This window comes from Vipera berus (assembly GCF_964194415.1).
Source record: "Vipera berus genome assembly, chromosome: 8".
NCBI lineage: Eukaryota > Metazoa > Chordata > Lepidosauria > Squamata > Viperidae > Vipera > Vipera berus.
Window position 1 is genome coordinate 3,512,723 of NC_138211.1, and position 17,166 is coordinate 3,529,888.

The 17,166-nt window shown below is 41.9% G+C and overlaps 1 protein-coding gene across 1 annotated transcript in view; it reads left to right on the top strand.

Moving 5' to 3' along the window:
* GRIK4 (glutamate ionotropic receptor kainate type subunit 4) overlaps window positions 1–17,166 on the top strand; it is a gene marked incomplete at its 3' end in the record, with an annotated part of 164,599 nt that overhangs the window by 56,752 nt on the left and 90,681 nt on the right. Inside the window, exon 2 of the mRNA XM_081333607.1 lies at window positions 13,865–14,029. Within this exon, the coding sequence (XP_081189733.1) occupies window positions 13,865–14,029 (165 nt within the window). The remainder of the gene's footprint in view (window positions 1–13,864; window positions 14,030–17,166) is intronic.

The window sequence follows — 17,166 nt, forward strand, 5'->3', positions numbered from 1 at the left end:
GAAGAGAGGGAGATGGTGTTTTTTTTTAAAGGACATTGAAAAAGCTGATCTTGGCTACCTTAGACAAGAAATGAAAGACATCAGTAAAATTGAAAGCTAAGGGAGTTATTTGCTTGCAATTATAGAATTATCAACATTATAACAGCTGAATTCGCACAAGGTATGATCACCTGGTTACTGATTTAAATGGGGAGGGGGAGGGGTGTCCCACAAGCCTTTGAATGATAAACAAGACAAGCAGATTAATGCATTAAAGTACCACAAACTGACCAACGTTAACACTAACTGTGGGATCCCTGACACTCTCTGAGCTTGGCTGTTTTCTTGCAGACGTTTCATTACCAAACTAGGAAATATCATTAGTGCTACAGGGAAGTGGAGTTTGGGAGGAGGAGGAGGAGGAGGAGGAGGAGGAGGAGGAGGAGGAGGAGGAGGAGGAGGAGGAGGAGGAGGCATGGCTTGGTCTCTTTCTCTCTACTTTTCAAATCATGCTCATTTTTTGCTCTCTCAAATTTGGAAGCCCTCCACTTAAAACCTGATTATCTTTTCCCTTTTCCACCCAGGCACTTACTCAGTTTGTCAAGCCTGAATAGATGGGTCCCTCTAAATTCCATGTGTGTTAGGCACGGATGCTTCTGCAAATAAATGCTCCTTGGTTGTCCTGCTCATGGCCATTTCAACATGCCTCTCCCTGTCCGTCAAATCTCTGAATCCAACTCTCTTCCCCCTTCATTGCTACTCCTGAAATCGCAACAGGTGTTCTGTCACCCAGCCTCTCTGAAAGCCACATTTCTACCTATTTCTTACTTCCTTAGCTTTGGTTGACTGGATGTTTCTATTACTTTTCCTCCCCCACTTCATCAGTACTAAAAAAAAAAATCTTCCAGTGAGTCACATGCTAAATGGCTTCTCTTATAAGGTTATTTCTCTCTTAATGGGAGCGTAGGAGATCTGTGCATTTAAAGCAGAATCTGCCAGAGCCAGCTGGGAAAATGGCAGTATGGTTTTGATGAGCAAAATAGCCATGTGGAGAAGAGACACTTGGACAAAGTGTTTGTACAGATTAGGCGAAACCTGGCTCAAAAAAACAGTACCTGCGAGAAGGACTTTGGAGTCCTAGTGGACAATCACTTGAACATGAGCCAGCAGTGTGTGGCAGCAGCCAAAAAAGCTAATACAATCCTTGGTTGTATAAACAGAGGCATAGAATCAAGATCATGCAAAGTATTAGTACCGCTTTATAAACCCTTAGTAAGACCACACCAGGAGGGACGCGGTGGCTCAGTGGGTTAGGACGCTGAACTTGTTGATCAGAAGGTCAGCAGTTTGGCGGGTCGAATCCCGAGTGCCGCGTAACAGAGTGAGTGCCTGTTACTCGTCCCAGCTTCTGCCCACCTAGCAGTTCGAAAGCATGTAAAAATGCAAGTAGAAAAATAGGGACCATGACGGTAGGAAGGTAACAGCATTCCGTGCGCCTTTGGTGTCTAGTCATGCCGGCCACATGACCACGGAGACGTCCTCGGACAAGCGCTGGCTCTTCAGCTTTGAAACGGAGATGAGCACCAGCCCCTAGAGTTGGAAACGACTAGCACGCACGTGCGGGGGAACCTTTACCTTTACCTTTTTAAGACCACACCTGGAATACTGCATCCAGTTTTGGTCATCACATTACAAAAAAGATGTTGAGACTTTGGAAAAAGTGCAGAGAAGAGCAACTAAGATGGTTAAAGGAGACTAGAACAAATGAACGGTTGCAGGAACTGGGTATGGTTAGTCTAGAGAAAAGAAGGACTCGGGGGACATGATAGCAGTATTCCAGCATTTGAGGGGCGGCCACAAAGAAGAGGGGGTCAATGTATTTTCCAAAGCGCCAGAAGGCAAGACATGGAGCAATGGATGGAAACTCATCAAGGAGAGAAGCAGTCTAGAACTAAGGAGAAATATGGAACAGACGTTGCCTTCAGAAGTTGTAGGTGCTTCATCACTGGAGGTTTTTAAGAAAAGATTGGACAGCCAGCTGTCTGAAATGGTATAGGGTCTCCTGCTTGAGCAGGGAATTGGACTAGAAGACCTCCAAGGTCCCTTCCAGCTCTCTTCTGATTGATTGATTGATTGATTGACAATCTGGCTTTTCTTTGTAATCATCAACCAGGCTGATATGGAAGCCAAGCGAAGACAAAACACCTTGTTTGGAAGGCAGTTGGGAGGCCCTCCGAGGATAAATAAAGGCTTACGGAGGCCTCACCCACTCACTTCTCCTCTTGACTGGAGCCAACCCTTCACCAGGTGTTCCTGTGGCAGATTGGAGTCTAAACACTCAGATCTGTTGACACTGTATCTTGTCAGGCCCTGGAACATCCATAATTTTTTGCTGCTTTTGATCAGAGGAAGCCTTGTGACAGGACTGAACTCGCACAATTTCAAGGCTAGCGTGACAAAGATAAAAAGAAAGGGGAAGCTTTCAAAGCTTGTGGACTTGTTGCAACAGATGCACATTACTAGTCATGGATCAAAGCCCGCCGGATGTTAGAAAGACTTCACAGGCCTGGCTTTTGAGCGCCCAAAGCAAGCAAGATACAAGTCGGTTTACTGAAATCCTGGTGGACCATTGCATATGGCTGATGGGTCTCTGTTAAGCCTGATCATGGGTTGTGCAATTCTTCTTTTTTTTACATTGCTTATTTAATTTATTTTGGGGGTCCCTATATCTTGAAATTGCCCAATCAGAAGAAGGGGAACATCTCTTTGGACGTAAGATTTTATACTTGTATAGCAGAAATCTATCTACAAATCTAGCTGATGACTGGCATTAAACTTTTATATCAGAATGTGCTGAAACAAGAAGTTTTGCTCCAGGAAAGAAGGGATGAGTCACTTAATGAACAATGAATAACTTGTACGTGTGAACGCATAATAAGGAACCTAAATCAATAGGTAACCATATTCATTTCATTCTTACCTCTAATCAGAATATTTCTGGAATGGAACTCATTCAATTACAAATCAAGCGGCATGCATGCCATTTGTAATAAATGGGATGGCCATTTTACAATTGTTACCGTTTTGTAGTGCAATTGACTACTGAGTGAGAGTCTCAGAGTAGCATATAATATTCTTGCATTTATTGAGCAATGAGAGGTGTATGGATGTCCTTCCTTTCCTTTCCTAATCCCAACTCCAAACTTTGGTTTCCTTCACTTCCATTGAATCGGAAAGATTTTGTCATGGAACTTTATCACTTAACAATATATTTTTTTTAGTAGTGGTGATGTTGTTTCCCCTTTAAGAGGATGTCCTCCACCTCAGAAACACTTGATGAATTCATCCTGTCCTTGGGAAAATGCACCAAGGTTCTAACATTCCTATTCTTATGACCACAGATTTAGCAGACAATTTGGTAAGGTCATTTGTGCTGAGCCTTAATATTTCCCGTACATCAAGGATGAAGAAGCAATCTTCAGATGGTTATTTTCCCTCTTAATAATTTGTTTTAGATACAATGGTGGAACATTGCTCCAGCTGAAGACCCCTGATGGCTTATGAGGATAAAGTCATGTCTTACTGCTCTACCAGCCTTCAATCTTCCACGGCATCTTTTTGATAATTAGCGGCTGCCAAATTCATATATATATCCTTTATATATATATAAAGTCTGGTGGGCTATTTTATTCTTCCAAAAGAACAGGTCAAGAATCTCTACTTGATGAAGTTTCCATCAGACTCAGGAGAAACAGATGGAGGACACAGTCCTTTTTCTGCTCTTCTATCTGACATAGCTTCAGGACCAGCCACTAAGAACAGAAACGCAGTTCTTCAACCCAGATTAAAATTGGCTTGCAAAAGTAATCGTCTTAATATATGGATATTATAAGCATCCAGAGCTCGTATTGCTGAATCTGAAAGTTACAAGTCACAGTGACCTCACTACTTCTAGTCAACTCAGTCTCACATTTCTTTGTCTGCTCATTGATCACTCCGACCCCCTGCCTTCTCTTGTAGTTTTTAAATATCATTTGTGGGTAACAAACTGTGTATAAATGCCATTTGTTGACTCTTTGCAACATCCTTGCTGTTGCTAAGGGGAGGTTGGGAGGTATTCTGTCTTCTGCCATTTCTTTTTTAACTCTGTCTTTGATTGAAAAGATCAAACTTCCTACTATCCTCATCCCCAACAAAGCCAGCCGGCCACAGAGATTTTATTATAAAGGCATTAACTGCTACCTTATGAGAGATTTGTCATTTTGAGTGACAAACAAATGAATTCAGATGGAAAAGAATTTGGGGGATATGGTGTAAAGAGATCCTACAGGTATCATCATGACAGCCGAAGCGGCCTTCTCTTTCTTTGCAACATCAAAGTCCATTTTTTAAAAAATTGCTTGCTTTGTTCAGTCAATCAGCTGAGGCCAGCTACAACTCACCGGTCCCGTGGCCGCTCTTCTTTGGACTGGCTTCCAGAACTACCATCCTCTATGTGCAAAGTTTAATTGTCCACTTCAAGATGAAGTGACCCCTGAAAGTCATATGGCCATGGCAGGTACTTCTAGGTTGCTGGGAGAAAAAGAGACGCACCTTTACAATCCAGGCCAAAAGAGACTCACAACAGTTGAGAACACAAAAAGCCCAGAAAGGCCGGCTAAGTAAGAACCTAACAACATCATCCTTTGGGCAGAGCAGATGGACCATTTTTACCTGGACCGAAAGATTAGCTTTTGGCAAGCAAATGATATTTTGAGTAGCAACAAGCCCTCACTATAATGCACCAGGTTTTTTTTCTCCCCACTGTATTTCTGGGCATCAATAGGAAGCAGGTCCCCATTGTCTTTCTTCCGAGGCAATTTGAAATGTGTGCGTGTGTGCATGGGTGTATATATGCGTAGCACACAAAACAGTGATTAAGAGAAGGAAATGAATTCTATTATTTACAGAGAACAGAATTGCAAAGCTCCGAACTGTTTATCCCTTTCTCTTTGCACTCCCATCTCATCTGTCTCACCTAATTTCATTCTCTCTTCAGATTTTTATTTTTTAAGAGAGGGGACAGAGAACCCAGATCTGTTTAAATGCTTTTGTCAGGTCCTGTCCTAAAAAAACCCCAATAGACCAAAACACTCAGCCCAACATTATTGAGTCTGTTTGGGCAAGAAAGAAGCTACAATGTTCATAACTGTTTTGCTTTGTTTTTTGTCACCATGATATAAAAAAAATGCTGAGACTCTAGAACAGGGGTCTTCAAACTTGGCCCTTTTATGACTTGTGGACTTCAACTCACAGAATTCCTCAGCCAGCATGCCTGGTGGAGGAATTCTGGGAGTTGAAGTCCACAAGTCATAAAAGGGCCAAGTTTGAAGACCCTTGCTCTAGAAAGAGATCAGAGAAGAGCAACAAAAATGATTAGGGGACTGGAGGTTAAAACATACAAAGAAAGTTTGCAGGTATTGGGTATGTCTAATGAAAAAAAGGACTAAGGGTGACATGAGAGTAGTGTTCCAGTATCTCAGGGGCTGCCACAAAGAAGAGGGGGTCAAGCTGTTCTCCAAAGCACCTGAAGGCAGGACAAGAAGCAGCGGATGGAGACTAATCAAGGAGAGAAGCAACCTAGAACTGGAACTCCTGAGATTTCCTGACAGTGAGAACAATTAATTAGTGGAACGACCTGCCTCCAGAAGTTGTGGGTGCTCCATCACTGGAGGTTTTTAAGAAAAGATTGGACAAGCATTTGTCTGACAAGCATTTGTCTCCTGCTTGAGCGGAGGGTCAGATTAGAAGACCTCCAAGGTCCCATCCAACTCTGTTATTCTGTTCTTCTAAAAAAAGTGTCTCCAGTGCAACTTCCCCTGTTGCGTTGACCATTTCTTGGAGGATTTGTATTTTTAAATCAACAGGCAGCAAGCTCAATTGCATTCCAGAAACAGAAGAAACCTCCTGCTCCTCCACTGGAGTTCCACTTGACAGCCTCATAATGAGGGACTTTTGCAAATTTCTCACCGTTTACTGAATTGACAGCCTGAAGGGCTGAGGCTTTTTTCCGGCGGAGGGGAATTGAACAAAAATAAGCAAACGTGTTAAAAAAACTTATTTAACTCAGCCCGAGTAAAATAGAAATGCATTTCTGTTGGAGAGAGAAAGCCACAAGCATTAAATGCATTTTATGCATTCAAGGTTGAACAGATTTCATCTGGTGGAGTCATCTAGAATTGGGAAGAGAAGCGTAACTGACAATCAAGAGCCAGTTTACTTGAGTGGTTAAGGTGCTGTGCTAGAAACTGGGAGACAGTGAGTTCTAGTCCTGCCTTAGGCACAAAAGCTGGCTGGGTGAAGTTCTGTAGAATACAATCACTATGGAGGAGAGCGTTGCCTGAAAGGTGACAGGATAATCCATTTTTGATGGCCGTAATGTATGTGCCAGCCTTTCTATTCTAAGTGGATGTATGCTCTAATCTAGCTTTTATGCATTTAAGAATATCTATGATTTATCCTTGCATAGAGTAAAACAGACCCAGAGATAGCACAAGCCCAATAAAGCTTATAGGCCAGTACAAGCTTAAACAAAAGACCTAACTCAACAGAGGCAAAAACAGCTGATATAAATAATAATAATGGCTCTGCCAGTGAAAATCCTAAAGAGGCAGCTACTGTAGGAAAGCTAGTCTGATTTTCGGTGGAATTAGCAAGATGGCTAAAGACGGTGCTTCTTAATTTGCAGACAATCACAGAGAGAGTCTCAATTTTTTTCTCTGATCACCCTGGACCTTAATTATCAGGATGCAGAGAAGCAGCTCCACATCCAATTTTAGGATAGAAAAGGGAGGGGATGATTAGATTCCAGGCTTTTGAACAGCCTTACCAAAGCAGTCGCCCTGAATAAATGGCATAAAATGTATCATCTCTGCATAGGTGTGCAGCCAGGATGGAGGGAATTTCAATCTAACAATTTGATCTAATAATTCAGAAGGCCAGAAAATTAAGAAAGTGGGTTTTTGTTGTTGCTGTTGTTTAAATAACTAGGATGAACAGGACTGTGAAGCCATTTTGTGCCTAATGAATTTTAAAGGCATTCTAATAAATCTGAATTGATATAGGTAGGTAACTAAGTAACATCATCAGTGCTAAAAGGGAGGAGGAGGAGGAGGAGGAGGAGGAGGAGGAGGAGGAGGAGGAGGAGGAGGAGGAAGACTATGGGGTCCTTGGTGCCCTCTGAGTTTGGTTGTTTTCTTGAAGACGTTTCATTAACAAACTAGGTTACATCATCTGTGCTAGAAGGGAGTAGGGTTTGCAGAGAGGAGGAGGAGGAGGACTATGGGGTCCTTGGTACCCTCTGAGTTTGGTTGTTTTCTTGCAGATGTTTAGTTACCCAAACTTGGTAACCTCATCAGTGCTGGTCTTGAGTAGCACTGATGATGTTACCTAGTTTGGGTAACTAAACATCTGCAAGAAAACAACCAAGCTCAGAGAGCACCAAGGACCCCACAGTCCACCCCCAAGCTACAAATATTCTTTTATTAAAACCTGAATGGTTTCAAGACTGAAAAAATTCCTTGCATTTTCCTGACAAAACTGAGGGGGGGAGAAAGTGAATTTGAATACTTTAGTTACTTTCTAACTATGCTGCTATTATGCTAGCTTTGACAAAGTATTCCGCAGATGTAAAATATGAAAAAAACAGCTTTTCAAAACATTCCATTACCCTTTTAGTCTGCTGGGGATAAGGATAAATACAGCACAGTTCAATCTCATTAGCCATGCTGATTCTTAGGTTGGGTTAATATAGGGGGAAAGCTTAATACCTCTGCTATGGCGAAGAATCAGCTTGCATTTTGGGGAGGGGGACCAGTAGTATCTGTGGGAGGGTGGGGTTCAGAGGCCAACCCCAGTGAGAAGGTGGATGCAGCATTTTGATGCAAACCTCACCCCTTTAGATGTTCGTTTTGTGCCTATGGAATAAGAAACAAGGAATTTGTAACCAACCCAAAGGCAACAGGACTTTCTTGGGGGTTTTTTCCTTTGAAAATTTTCGCTTCTCATCCAAGAAGCTTCTTCAGTTCTAACTGACTGATGGGGAATGGAAGGAATTGCATTCTTTGCAGTCATCTGGCCGTTAGCTCTCTGAGAGTCCTTGAGGCCACTTGGGTGTCTATCTGTATCCTCAAAGTCACCTGAATCAGAGTGCAAATGGGTGTGGGACCTTTTGGGGACTGTTGAAAGGACCATGTTGTAAACAGGAATCCTTCCATTCCCCACCAGTTAGTTAGAAGTGAAGAAGCTTCTTGGATGAGAAACAAAATGTTTTCAAATGGACACCCCCCCACAAGAAAATCCAGTCGCCTTTTGAAAAAAAGCACCTTTGGGACAACCATGAAGTGGATGATTGAGAATCTCCATAGACAAGGAACTTGTGACCTGTGTTCCTCTCACCCCTGCCTTCCCAGGGAAGATCTAAAAGAGCTTTGTCATATGTTATGGATCCTCAGTTCAAAGGACCTTGCTTGCTGAGTTATTCACCCAAGAACCTTTGGACATCCGATACCATATCATTACAAATCTTTCTGGGCTGTGTTGATGGTATATCTTAGCTGACAGAAGCTAGTCTTCTGTTGGAATCTCATGTAAATTGGGTGGCCTTGACTAAGCTTACTTCATGAAGTTCTTCTGTATAGTACTTGGAGGGAGAGCAGAAGAAGCTTTGAAATTCTCCAAAGCAGATGCCTATGGAGATGAATTACTCCCCTGAAGTCTATGTTGAAGGAAACTCTACTGTTATAAATGGAAGTCCTACGTCTTTAACAAGAAGGAACCAGCAGGCAACTTAGCTTTCCTTTAATTCATCTCTGTGATGAGGAAACAGCACTGATTTACAGTTACAAAGAGTAGCAGGATCCTATTTGGCCTTTGCCTTTTTGCTGTCTCGTCTTTTAAAGCAGAGTAACAAATGTGGTGTGCTAGAAATGGTTGTGTTGTTCAACACCCCATCTTCTGCTGTTGCTTGGGAGAGAAAAGAGCTGCAGGTTTTGCTCCAGGAGAAGCTTCAGCTGTGGGCCTGCCACCCATGCTATCTTCCTGGTGAAATTCTCCAGGCTTTCTCTCCTCTAAAGGGCTATCATTCATTCTACCTCTTCACATCTCTTCCATCTCCTTCCCTGATTTACAAGCCAGTCTCTAAATATAGTGTTATTCAGGGGGTTAGTCTCTTGCCAATTGAAACCACAAGCTTTTCTTGCCCAGGGTTTAATCAAATAATTGATTTACTAGCAAAAGGACATTGTCAATGTCCTCTCTTTGCTTTGGTCATCCCAGGTCCAAATTGCAGCCAGCCCCCCCCCAAAAAAAAAACACTTTCAGAAAGACCTTTAAAGTTGGGGGGAGGTGTGGGGAGCATTGATTGGAAACCTTTCCATCTTAGGCGTTTAGACTCTATCCCTCTCTCTTTGAATGTCAGCTTGCTAAATGCCTGACAAGCTTGTGGCAGCTATTCAAGCTTTTCCCCATCCTTAAATCTGGATAGAAATTGCATTGCACTCATGTCAGAAGCACTGAGGTACTTCCAGGTTGAAAGGATTAGCTGGTGACATCACCATTCCCCATTCCGGGGGTGAGGGATGCCCAGGTGGAAGTTCCTCACATACCCCTGGCAGGAGCTGGAACAAAGGATGGGAACTCAGCCCCGCCCCAGGGCAGCTCTCAAATCTCAAATGCTGGCTTGCTACTTCCACCCCAGCATCCTAACCAGGTGAGCCACTGTGCTCCTTTGTAGATAGAAATGCAAAGAATTGGCCTAAGTCAAGATGAAGCTCTCTAGTGGTTGGAAATTCTAGGTGCCTCAATGCATCCTGGGATCTGCCGTAGGGTGGATGGTGATAAGTGTTGTGATTCAGCATCAGCCTGTGATACTGGCAGCTGAGTCTGATGATTCTGAAGAGGAGGAGGAGGAGGAGGGGTTTGGAGAGCCTTTGGTGTCAAAGGGAGGCTCTGATGCACTGCAGGACTCTCAGCCTGTCCCCTCCCATCATGTTCCTCATCAGACTCAGCCGTGTGAGCGCGAAGTATTGGACATAGATGATTCACAGCTGGATCTATTCAGGGACGCTAGGAGCAGGAGGCAATCCAGCAGAGTAGAACAGAGAAAGACAATGAGGCAATTCCGTGAGAGGAGGAGAAGGCAATGAGAAGCCACGCCTTGGGACTGCTGATAAAAGGGGAAGGTGTGGGAGGTGCTGGTTGCTGAAGGCAACAGTTTGAAGATCTTCTGCTACAATCCTGGTCTGTTATTCCTGTTTAACTCTTGTTAGAACTTTTGGTTTAACTCTTGTTTGAACTTTTGATTTCTTTGTAAATAAATTTGGTTGGGTTTTTTCTAGCCTGTTGACTATAAAAAGGGGTTGTCCCTGACATTCAAACAGGGACGTTCGTAGGCTGTAACAGAACAATAACAAAAGTTCTGGGTGGATGTTGGGAGGTTATATTGGTAGTCTTGTCCATGACACATACTGGCTTATCCAGCTTTTTGGAACGCTAGGAATATCTTTAAAACCTGTCTGAACCAATTAAGTGCAGACATGGCCCTAAACTGCAGTCTAAGTAAGATTCATGGAAACATCTATAATTGGATGAGTTTCCTATCTCAATGAATGTCAGCTTTTCGAGGCAGACCAGACTAGGAAACCAGAGTTATGAATGCTAATAACTACTTTTATTTTACATTCACAGTAGCAGAATCTTGCAGTTCTGAATATGCCTCCCTCTCCCTCCCTTTATCTTTGTGAGAATGGGGGAGGGTCAAGCCTGAGATGCTTTTTCAAATTATATGTGTGCCTTGAACTCAAATTTCTCTCCTCTGACTGTTATCTTAGTTGTGGCTTTTCGGTACAGATTATTAATATTATTTTTTTAAAAAGTCTACATTATCACTAAACTCTTGTGCCTCTTTAATTGTTTGTAACCGTCAATTGGGTGAAATTGTGCATTGTAGGGCAATAATTTTTGAACTATGTACCTCAAATGAGCTAACTTAAAGAATGCATCCCAAAACTGGGACCTATGACTCTCCTGGGATTGACATCCGGCAGAATTATGGCCACTGCAGTGCTGCCCTGCCACCACACTGTGGCAGTCAGCCACAATCATGTGACCATTGTTTCCAGTGCTCCCTGCCAGCTTTCTAGCAGGAAAGTCAGTGGGGAAGCCAGCAGGAAGTTGGAAGTCTCTCCCTCTGTGTTTTTTGTCCCCCTGTCATCATTCTATTTCTCTGTGTAGGCAAGGAAATATCTCTGAAATGATGACTCAACCGATCACAGGCTGCCTAGTACACAATATAAATCCATATTACAATGACATAATAAGCAAGGTAAGATTTCCTAATAATAATACAAGCAATTCAAACCACTAGCTTTCATAAAACTCTACCGAGAATAATAAAAGAGAAGGCTTTGTAAGAAGCATTTGAAGTACCTTCTTAAACATCTAGAAATCAGACTCTGGAGGTAATCCAAGAGAGGTCAGTTTGTAAAGAGTTGGAGCTAAATGGGATGAAGCTTTAAAACATGAGGTGGCAATTTTAGCTTGAAGAAAAACTAATCAAACTTGATCGTACTATCAAACTGAGCACGCACGAGCATGATTTGGCATCGGTGTTTTCAAATAAAGAGGTTATTGGAAGCATTGCCTGGAAATCAGCACCAACAATGTAGACTGATGATGTTCTCAAAGATCTAACACTATAGGAATCGACAAAAAGAGGAAAGGGAATATATGGGAAAGATTTGAGACCAGCTAGATAGATCAATAAATCCTGAGTGGTTTCTTCCTAATCTAACCAAACTGAACCCACAACTTCAGGAAGGCCCAATCATAACCCTAGTTTGAGCTACTTGAGACCACCACTCATTCCTTCAACATGGATTCCATCTCTTCATCCTTCATCTACTCCACTTAAGTGTCCTACCTGTCACTGAGGGAACAAACCTTTTCTCCATTCCATCCTATAATTGGGTCTTCAGCAAACATCTGGAAGAGACCGAAATGACATCTCCAGTTGTTCATTACTGTTCTGACTGTTCTAATAAAAGTTTGGAAAGTCAATTAGCCATGAAATGGAGCTTTTAAGCAACAGTGCTGACATTGTGTGTTGCGGTCCACTGTAAATCTCCACAGCTTGGCTCATGGGGTGTGTGCACATCGTTTAATTTGCCAGCAAGCTGCCAAGGTGTGGACCCTTGGTTTTACTCCACCATTACTCGTATCAAGTCAAGTAACACATTATATGGTTTTTTTTCATTGAATACTGTGGTGTAGAAGGTGACCAGATTTGGCTTGCCAAATTGTGACATTGTGTCACTGTCCCGACCTTTGCAACCAAGATTTGTTATCCTCAATGAAGTAGAAAAGGTGTTTGAAAGAAGAGATTGGAGTTCATTTTCCCCCCTGCTCTTCTGAGCAGGTGCTTCCTCATAATGGTAAACCATAAACTCAAATACTTAAATATAGGTAGTTTCTCAACTCAAGGCTACAATCGGAACCAGAATTTCCATTGCTAAGCAAGGTGGCGGTTGAGTGGATCTTGCCTGATTTTATGACCTTTTTCACCCTGGTTGTTAAGTGAGTCACTGCAGTCATTTTTATCAGTACCACTGTAACTTCAGATGGTCACTAAATGAACGATTAGATGTCGAGAACTACCTGTATGGTGTCTGTGTCTATAAAGTATACGATGTTCAAAAACTCATATTCCCACAACATGCTGAATCTCAAACTACCCAACCTTTTTTTTTATGGTGAGAACAGCCAGTGTGTGGAAAAAAAAGGGAATTAATGGATACGTGGCTGGCTGGCTGGATGAATAAGTTCAAGGGAAACTGTCCTTCAGAATCTGCCTCCTGGTAATAGAGAAGAAATAACCTGGAAAGGGAGAGAGGATGGTTAGCATTGTGATCCTGTGAACCGGTCCCACATTCTTCAGAGATATGCAGTGTGAGGTTTGGAAAAGCCAGCCATACCATTGCTTTTGGAGGAATTCCTAGAGACTTAGAGAAAAATGTGAGTTTTTATCTTAGCCTGCAGAAGAAGTCTTGCTCTCTGGAGCTTGAAGTACCTGCTTTGTAAGCAGATGGTACCAATCTCAGTTCACTGCATTTTAAGGCAGGGTCAGGAAAGAAATTTGTCTTGGACCTAGATTGTTCATGAAGTTTGTGATGCACCATCAAATTTCAGGAGCAGTGTACGATTTCAGACAAACACTATCTTTTTAAAAGAGCACCCATCCACCCCAAAACAAAAATCAAACGCAGAAATGGCAGTCAGTGGCTGGTGCAAAATTATTTCCTTTTGCACACCAGTGGCAGCTGCTAAAGCTTTTGTTTGCCCTATGTCTTCAGGAAAGAAGGGTGGATCAACCGTCATCATGGCTACTAGAATGAAAGGGGAGGAGAAAAGGTCCTGAGTAAACATGGAATATAAAAAGAATAATTCATGTACGGATGATTCATGTACCTTTTCTGACCATCTTCTCTAGTTAAACCTGAATAGACAGGCAAGAACCACATATTTTATTCACAAGGCTTGGGTAATGATACTGCAGAAGTTTCTAACTCACTGCTGAATAGTGAGATTAATGTTAAATTTCATTCTGACAAACATTCTAAAACCCAGCAAAAATATGCCGTATTTCTTCCTAGTTTGCTGCAATGAGAATGTAGAACATAATTCTTCGGTGCCACCTGTCTCTAAAATGGTCTTTTAGATTGTGCAATGAAAATGACTAACTTTCCTCTACTGGAGTCTTGAGTTATATGATTTGACACTGTGTGCCTCAGTTTTGAATCTGCATGAGCACCATTCTTTGACCGGCTAAATGTTCTGTCTGGTTTTGCAGCTGCCATTTTGGACGACCCCATGGAATGCAGCAGAGGGGAGCGACTCTCCATCACGCTGGCCAAGAACCGGATCAATCGAGCCCCTGAAAGGGCAGGGAAAGCCAAAGTGGAAGTGGACATTTTTGAGTTGCTGAGAGATAGTGAATATGAAACAGCCGAGACTAGTACGTACGTCTCCAGGGTTGGGGTTTGCTTGCTTGCTTAATTGATTGGTGATATTGATGTTGAATCTTACTGAGCATATATCTTCTTGATCATCTGTCCCTTACAAACCTTTAGGTCTTCCTTTTTTAAAAAAAATTCTATCCATGTGGGCTTCATGGTTACAATACAAGGGTTTCTCATTGCGTTCTCTTGCACAGTGTGAATGGATGACTTTGCCATTGTCACAAAAATGATCATCCATCTCTAGTATATTCCTATATCACTGCTGCCCAGTAGAATTTGCAGTTGGCTTTAACATCTTGGGTGAGCCTGTTGTGAATGTACACTCTTGGCATACACTGAGTTCTTTGCTTATCCCTCCCAAGAACGTCCCAACAATGAGACAACTTAACAAACCTGGGGGAGCCTTGTGATTGTGGGCAGTGCTTAATTTCTAATGCTGTTTATGAGTGGATAGAGCTTGTGATTAGTAAACATGGCATTTCCTGAACTAAATGCCCTTTCTGTTATCTCTTATGTATTAATATTCTCTAGTTCTGCAGGAATGTCCTATTATTCTTATTCTTTCTATTATTTCATAATTTTGGCCTGCGGTTCCACCAGGAAGCACAAGGTATTATCCATAATTCTGCTGTTCTTTTATTTTTATCCTTGCAACCTTACAAGACTTATAATCTTAGATGTAAGGCTAGGCCCATTTAGGGACTTCATTGTGGATGTCTATTGGAAGAGAAACAGGAGCAGATTACATCAACTATGCTATGATGTCATCATGCAAAGACATTAGGTAATGATGCCATGAAAAATATAATGTTGTTATGACTTGTAACAGATGTCTATGGTTTTGGTCTAGACACTTCTTCGATTACCAAATTAATCTCTTTTCTGGGTCCAAACAGAACATGGATTGATGCCCTATAAAAAAACAAAACAAAGAAGTATAGTGTCAATGTAATTGTTTAAATTAAATCCATTGTATGATTCTAACGAGTGAGTTCCTGAGCCCTTGGAGGCTTAGTGTTGCATAAGTTATGCACCATCCTGGTTTTCTGTTTTTAAACTAAGTCAATGCTTAGAGAAGGAATCAAATTTGGAACACCCAACTCAGCTTATGTTGGACAGAATGACCATGCCAGCCAAGAATTTGAGGTGTTGTAGTCTAGCCTCCTGCAGCCTCATTTCTCACCATCCTTAGGCAAAGACTTGATCTTTCTACTAGATCTTTTCTTGTTATGAATTTCATCGAGGTCTATTTTAATTAATTTTTTTCTATCTGTTGTTACTATTAGCTACCCTTATCTTCCCCTAGAGTGACAGAGTATATAAATTAAATATCCAAGTTACTCTATCTGCAAGTGCATCTGAAGGGTATCAGGATGAAAAATTACACAGGGAATGGAGAACCGTGTTGCCCACCAACTTTAACCTGTTTGGTTCTTGAAATGATAGTTTGGGGATATCTTTGCTGGACATAGACATACTGCTCCTGAAGCTTGAGGGACAAAGAGGCAATGAGAAATATGGGGGGAAAGAGCACCCCTGTTTTCTCCTGCCTTTGGAAATCAGTCGTTCAGTGCCTAGATTGCTCAAACAGGAACAAAAGATGAAAAATCTGTGTGTAAACAAGATTGAACATGGCCCCTCTGCTGTGGAAATGTGGATTATGTATCTCTTGAGAGTGCACATTCAAAAAGCAGGATTGTTTTTCTTGTGTTGGGAGGTCAGTTTGATTTTTTTTAAAAAAAATGTTTCTCTTGTGCATTCAGGAAGAGCTTTATTTAGTCACGTTAGATGGTTGCCTGCTCAACAGAACATCTCAATGGGTTAAAAACATCTAATAGAAAGGAAAATGATAAAACAATAGCATAAAACATACTGCATGAAAAGACAGATACACAATTTTTTTGTTTGTAAACAAGCTTATGTACTATCCTGAAGCAGCACTAAGAGGAAACTTTAGTCTTTAGAGCAGTATTTCTCTACCTTAAGAGCCTGAAGATGTGTGGACTTCAACTCCCAATGTTCCCCAGCCAGCCATGATGTGTGGGCATGGAGCTGAAGTCCACACATCTTCAAGCTTTCAAGATTGAGAAGGAAAAAGGTGGACCCTGAAAGGTGACAATTGATGGGATCAAGGTCTTATAAGCCAGATAACTGGAGGCAGATGGTTCTACAAATATCCAGGACTTGGGTGATGAAGGGCTTTTTAGACACAAACACATCTTGGCTTTCATTCAGAAGTCCACTAGTAATCAACAAAAGTTATGGACTAGTAGTATTGTGCCCATAATTTCTTGAACTGCTTCATACTGGACCAACTTATGAGTGGCTTTCAAGGACACTCATAAGTTATGGACTAGTAGTAAGTTATGGACTAGTAGTATTGTGCCCATAATTTCTTGAACTGCTTCATACTGGACCAACTTATGAGTGGCCTTCAAGGACAGCCCCAGATAGAGCACATCACAGTAGTCCAACAAACGTAGACTCAGTCTTAGCAAGACTGAGGGTTTGGAGGGCATCCAGAGATCTTTCATTATTAGATGGGGTTGTACTAGGGATGCATAATTTGGAGTTTTTCCTAGACTCGTAAACTTCTACTTGGAAAGTAGGTGACAACAATGATTAGGAGGCAATATGCTGACTCTATAAACCGCTTAGAGAGGGCTGTAAAGCACTATGAAGCAGTATATAAGTCTAAGTGCTTTTCATCCATGCCTACATCTTCTTATCAATAGCAATTCAACTAGAACCAATAGGATAACACACAACAATAAGTATTAGTACCGCTTTATAAAACCCTAGTAAGACCACGCCTGGAATACTGCAGCCAATTTTGGTCACCATATCACAAAAAAGATGTTGAGAGTTTGGAAAAAAAAAATTCAGAGAAGAGCAACTAAGATGATCAAAGGCCTGGAGACCAAAACATATGAAGAATGGCTGTGGGACGTGGGTTTGGCTAGTCTAAAGAAAAGAAGAAATAGGGGAGACATGATAGCCGTGTTCCAGTATCTGAGGGGCTGCCACAAGGCAGAGGGGATCAGGTTGTTCACCAAAGCACCAGATGGAAGGACGAGAAACAATGGGTGGAAACTGACCAAAGAGAAAAGCAACCTGGAATTAAGGAGAAACC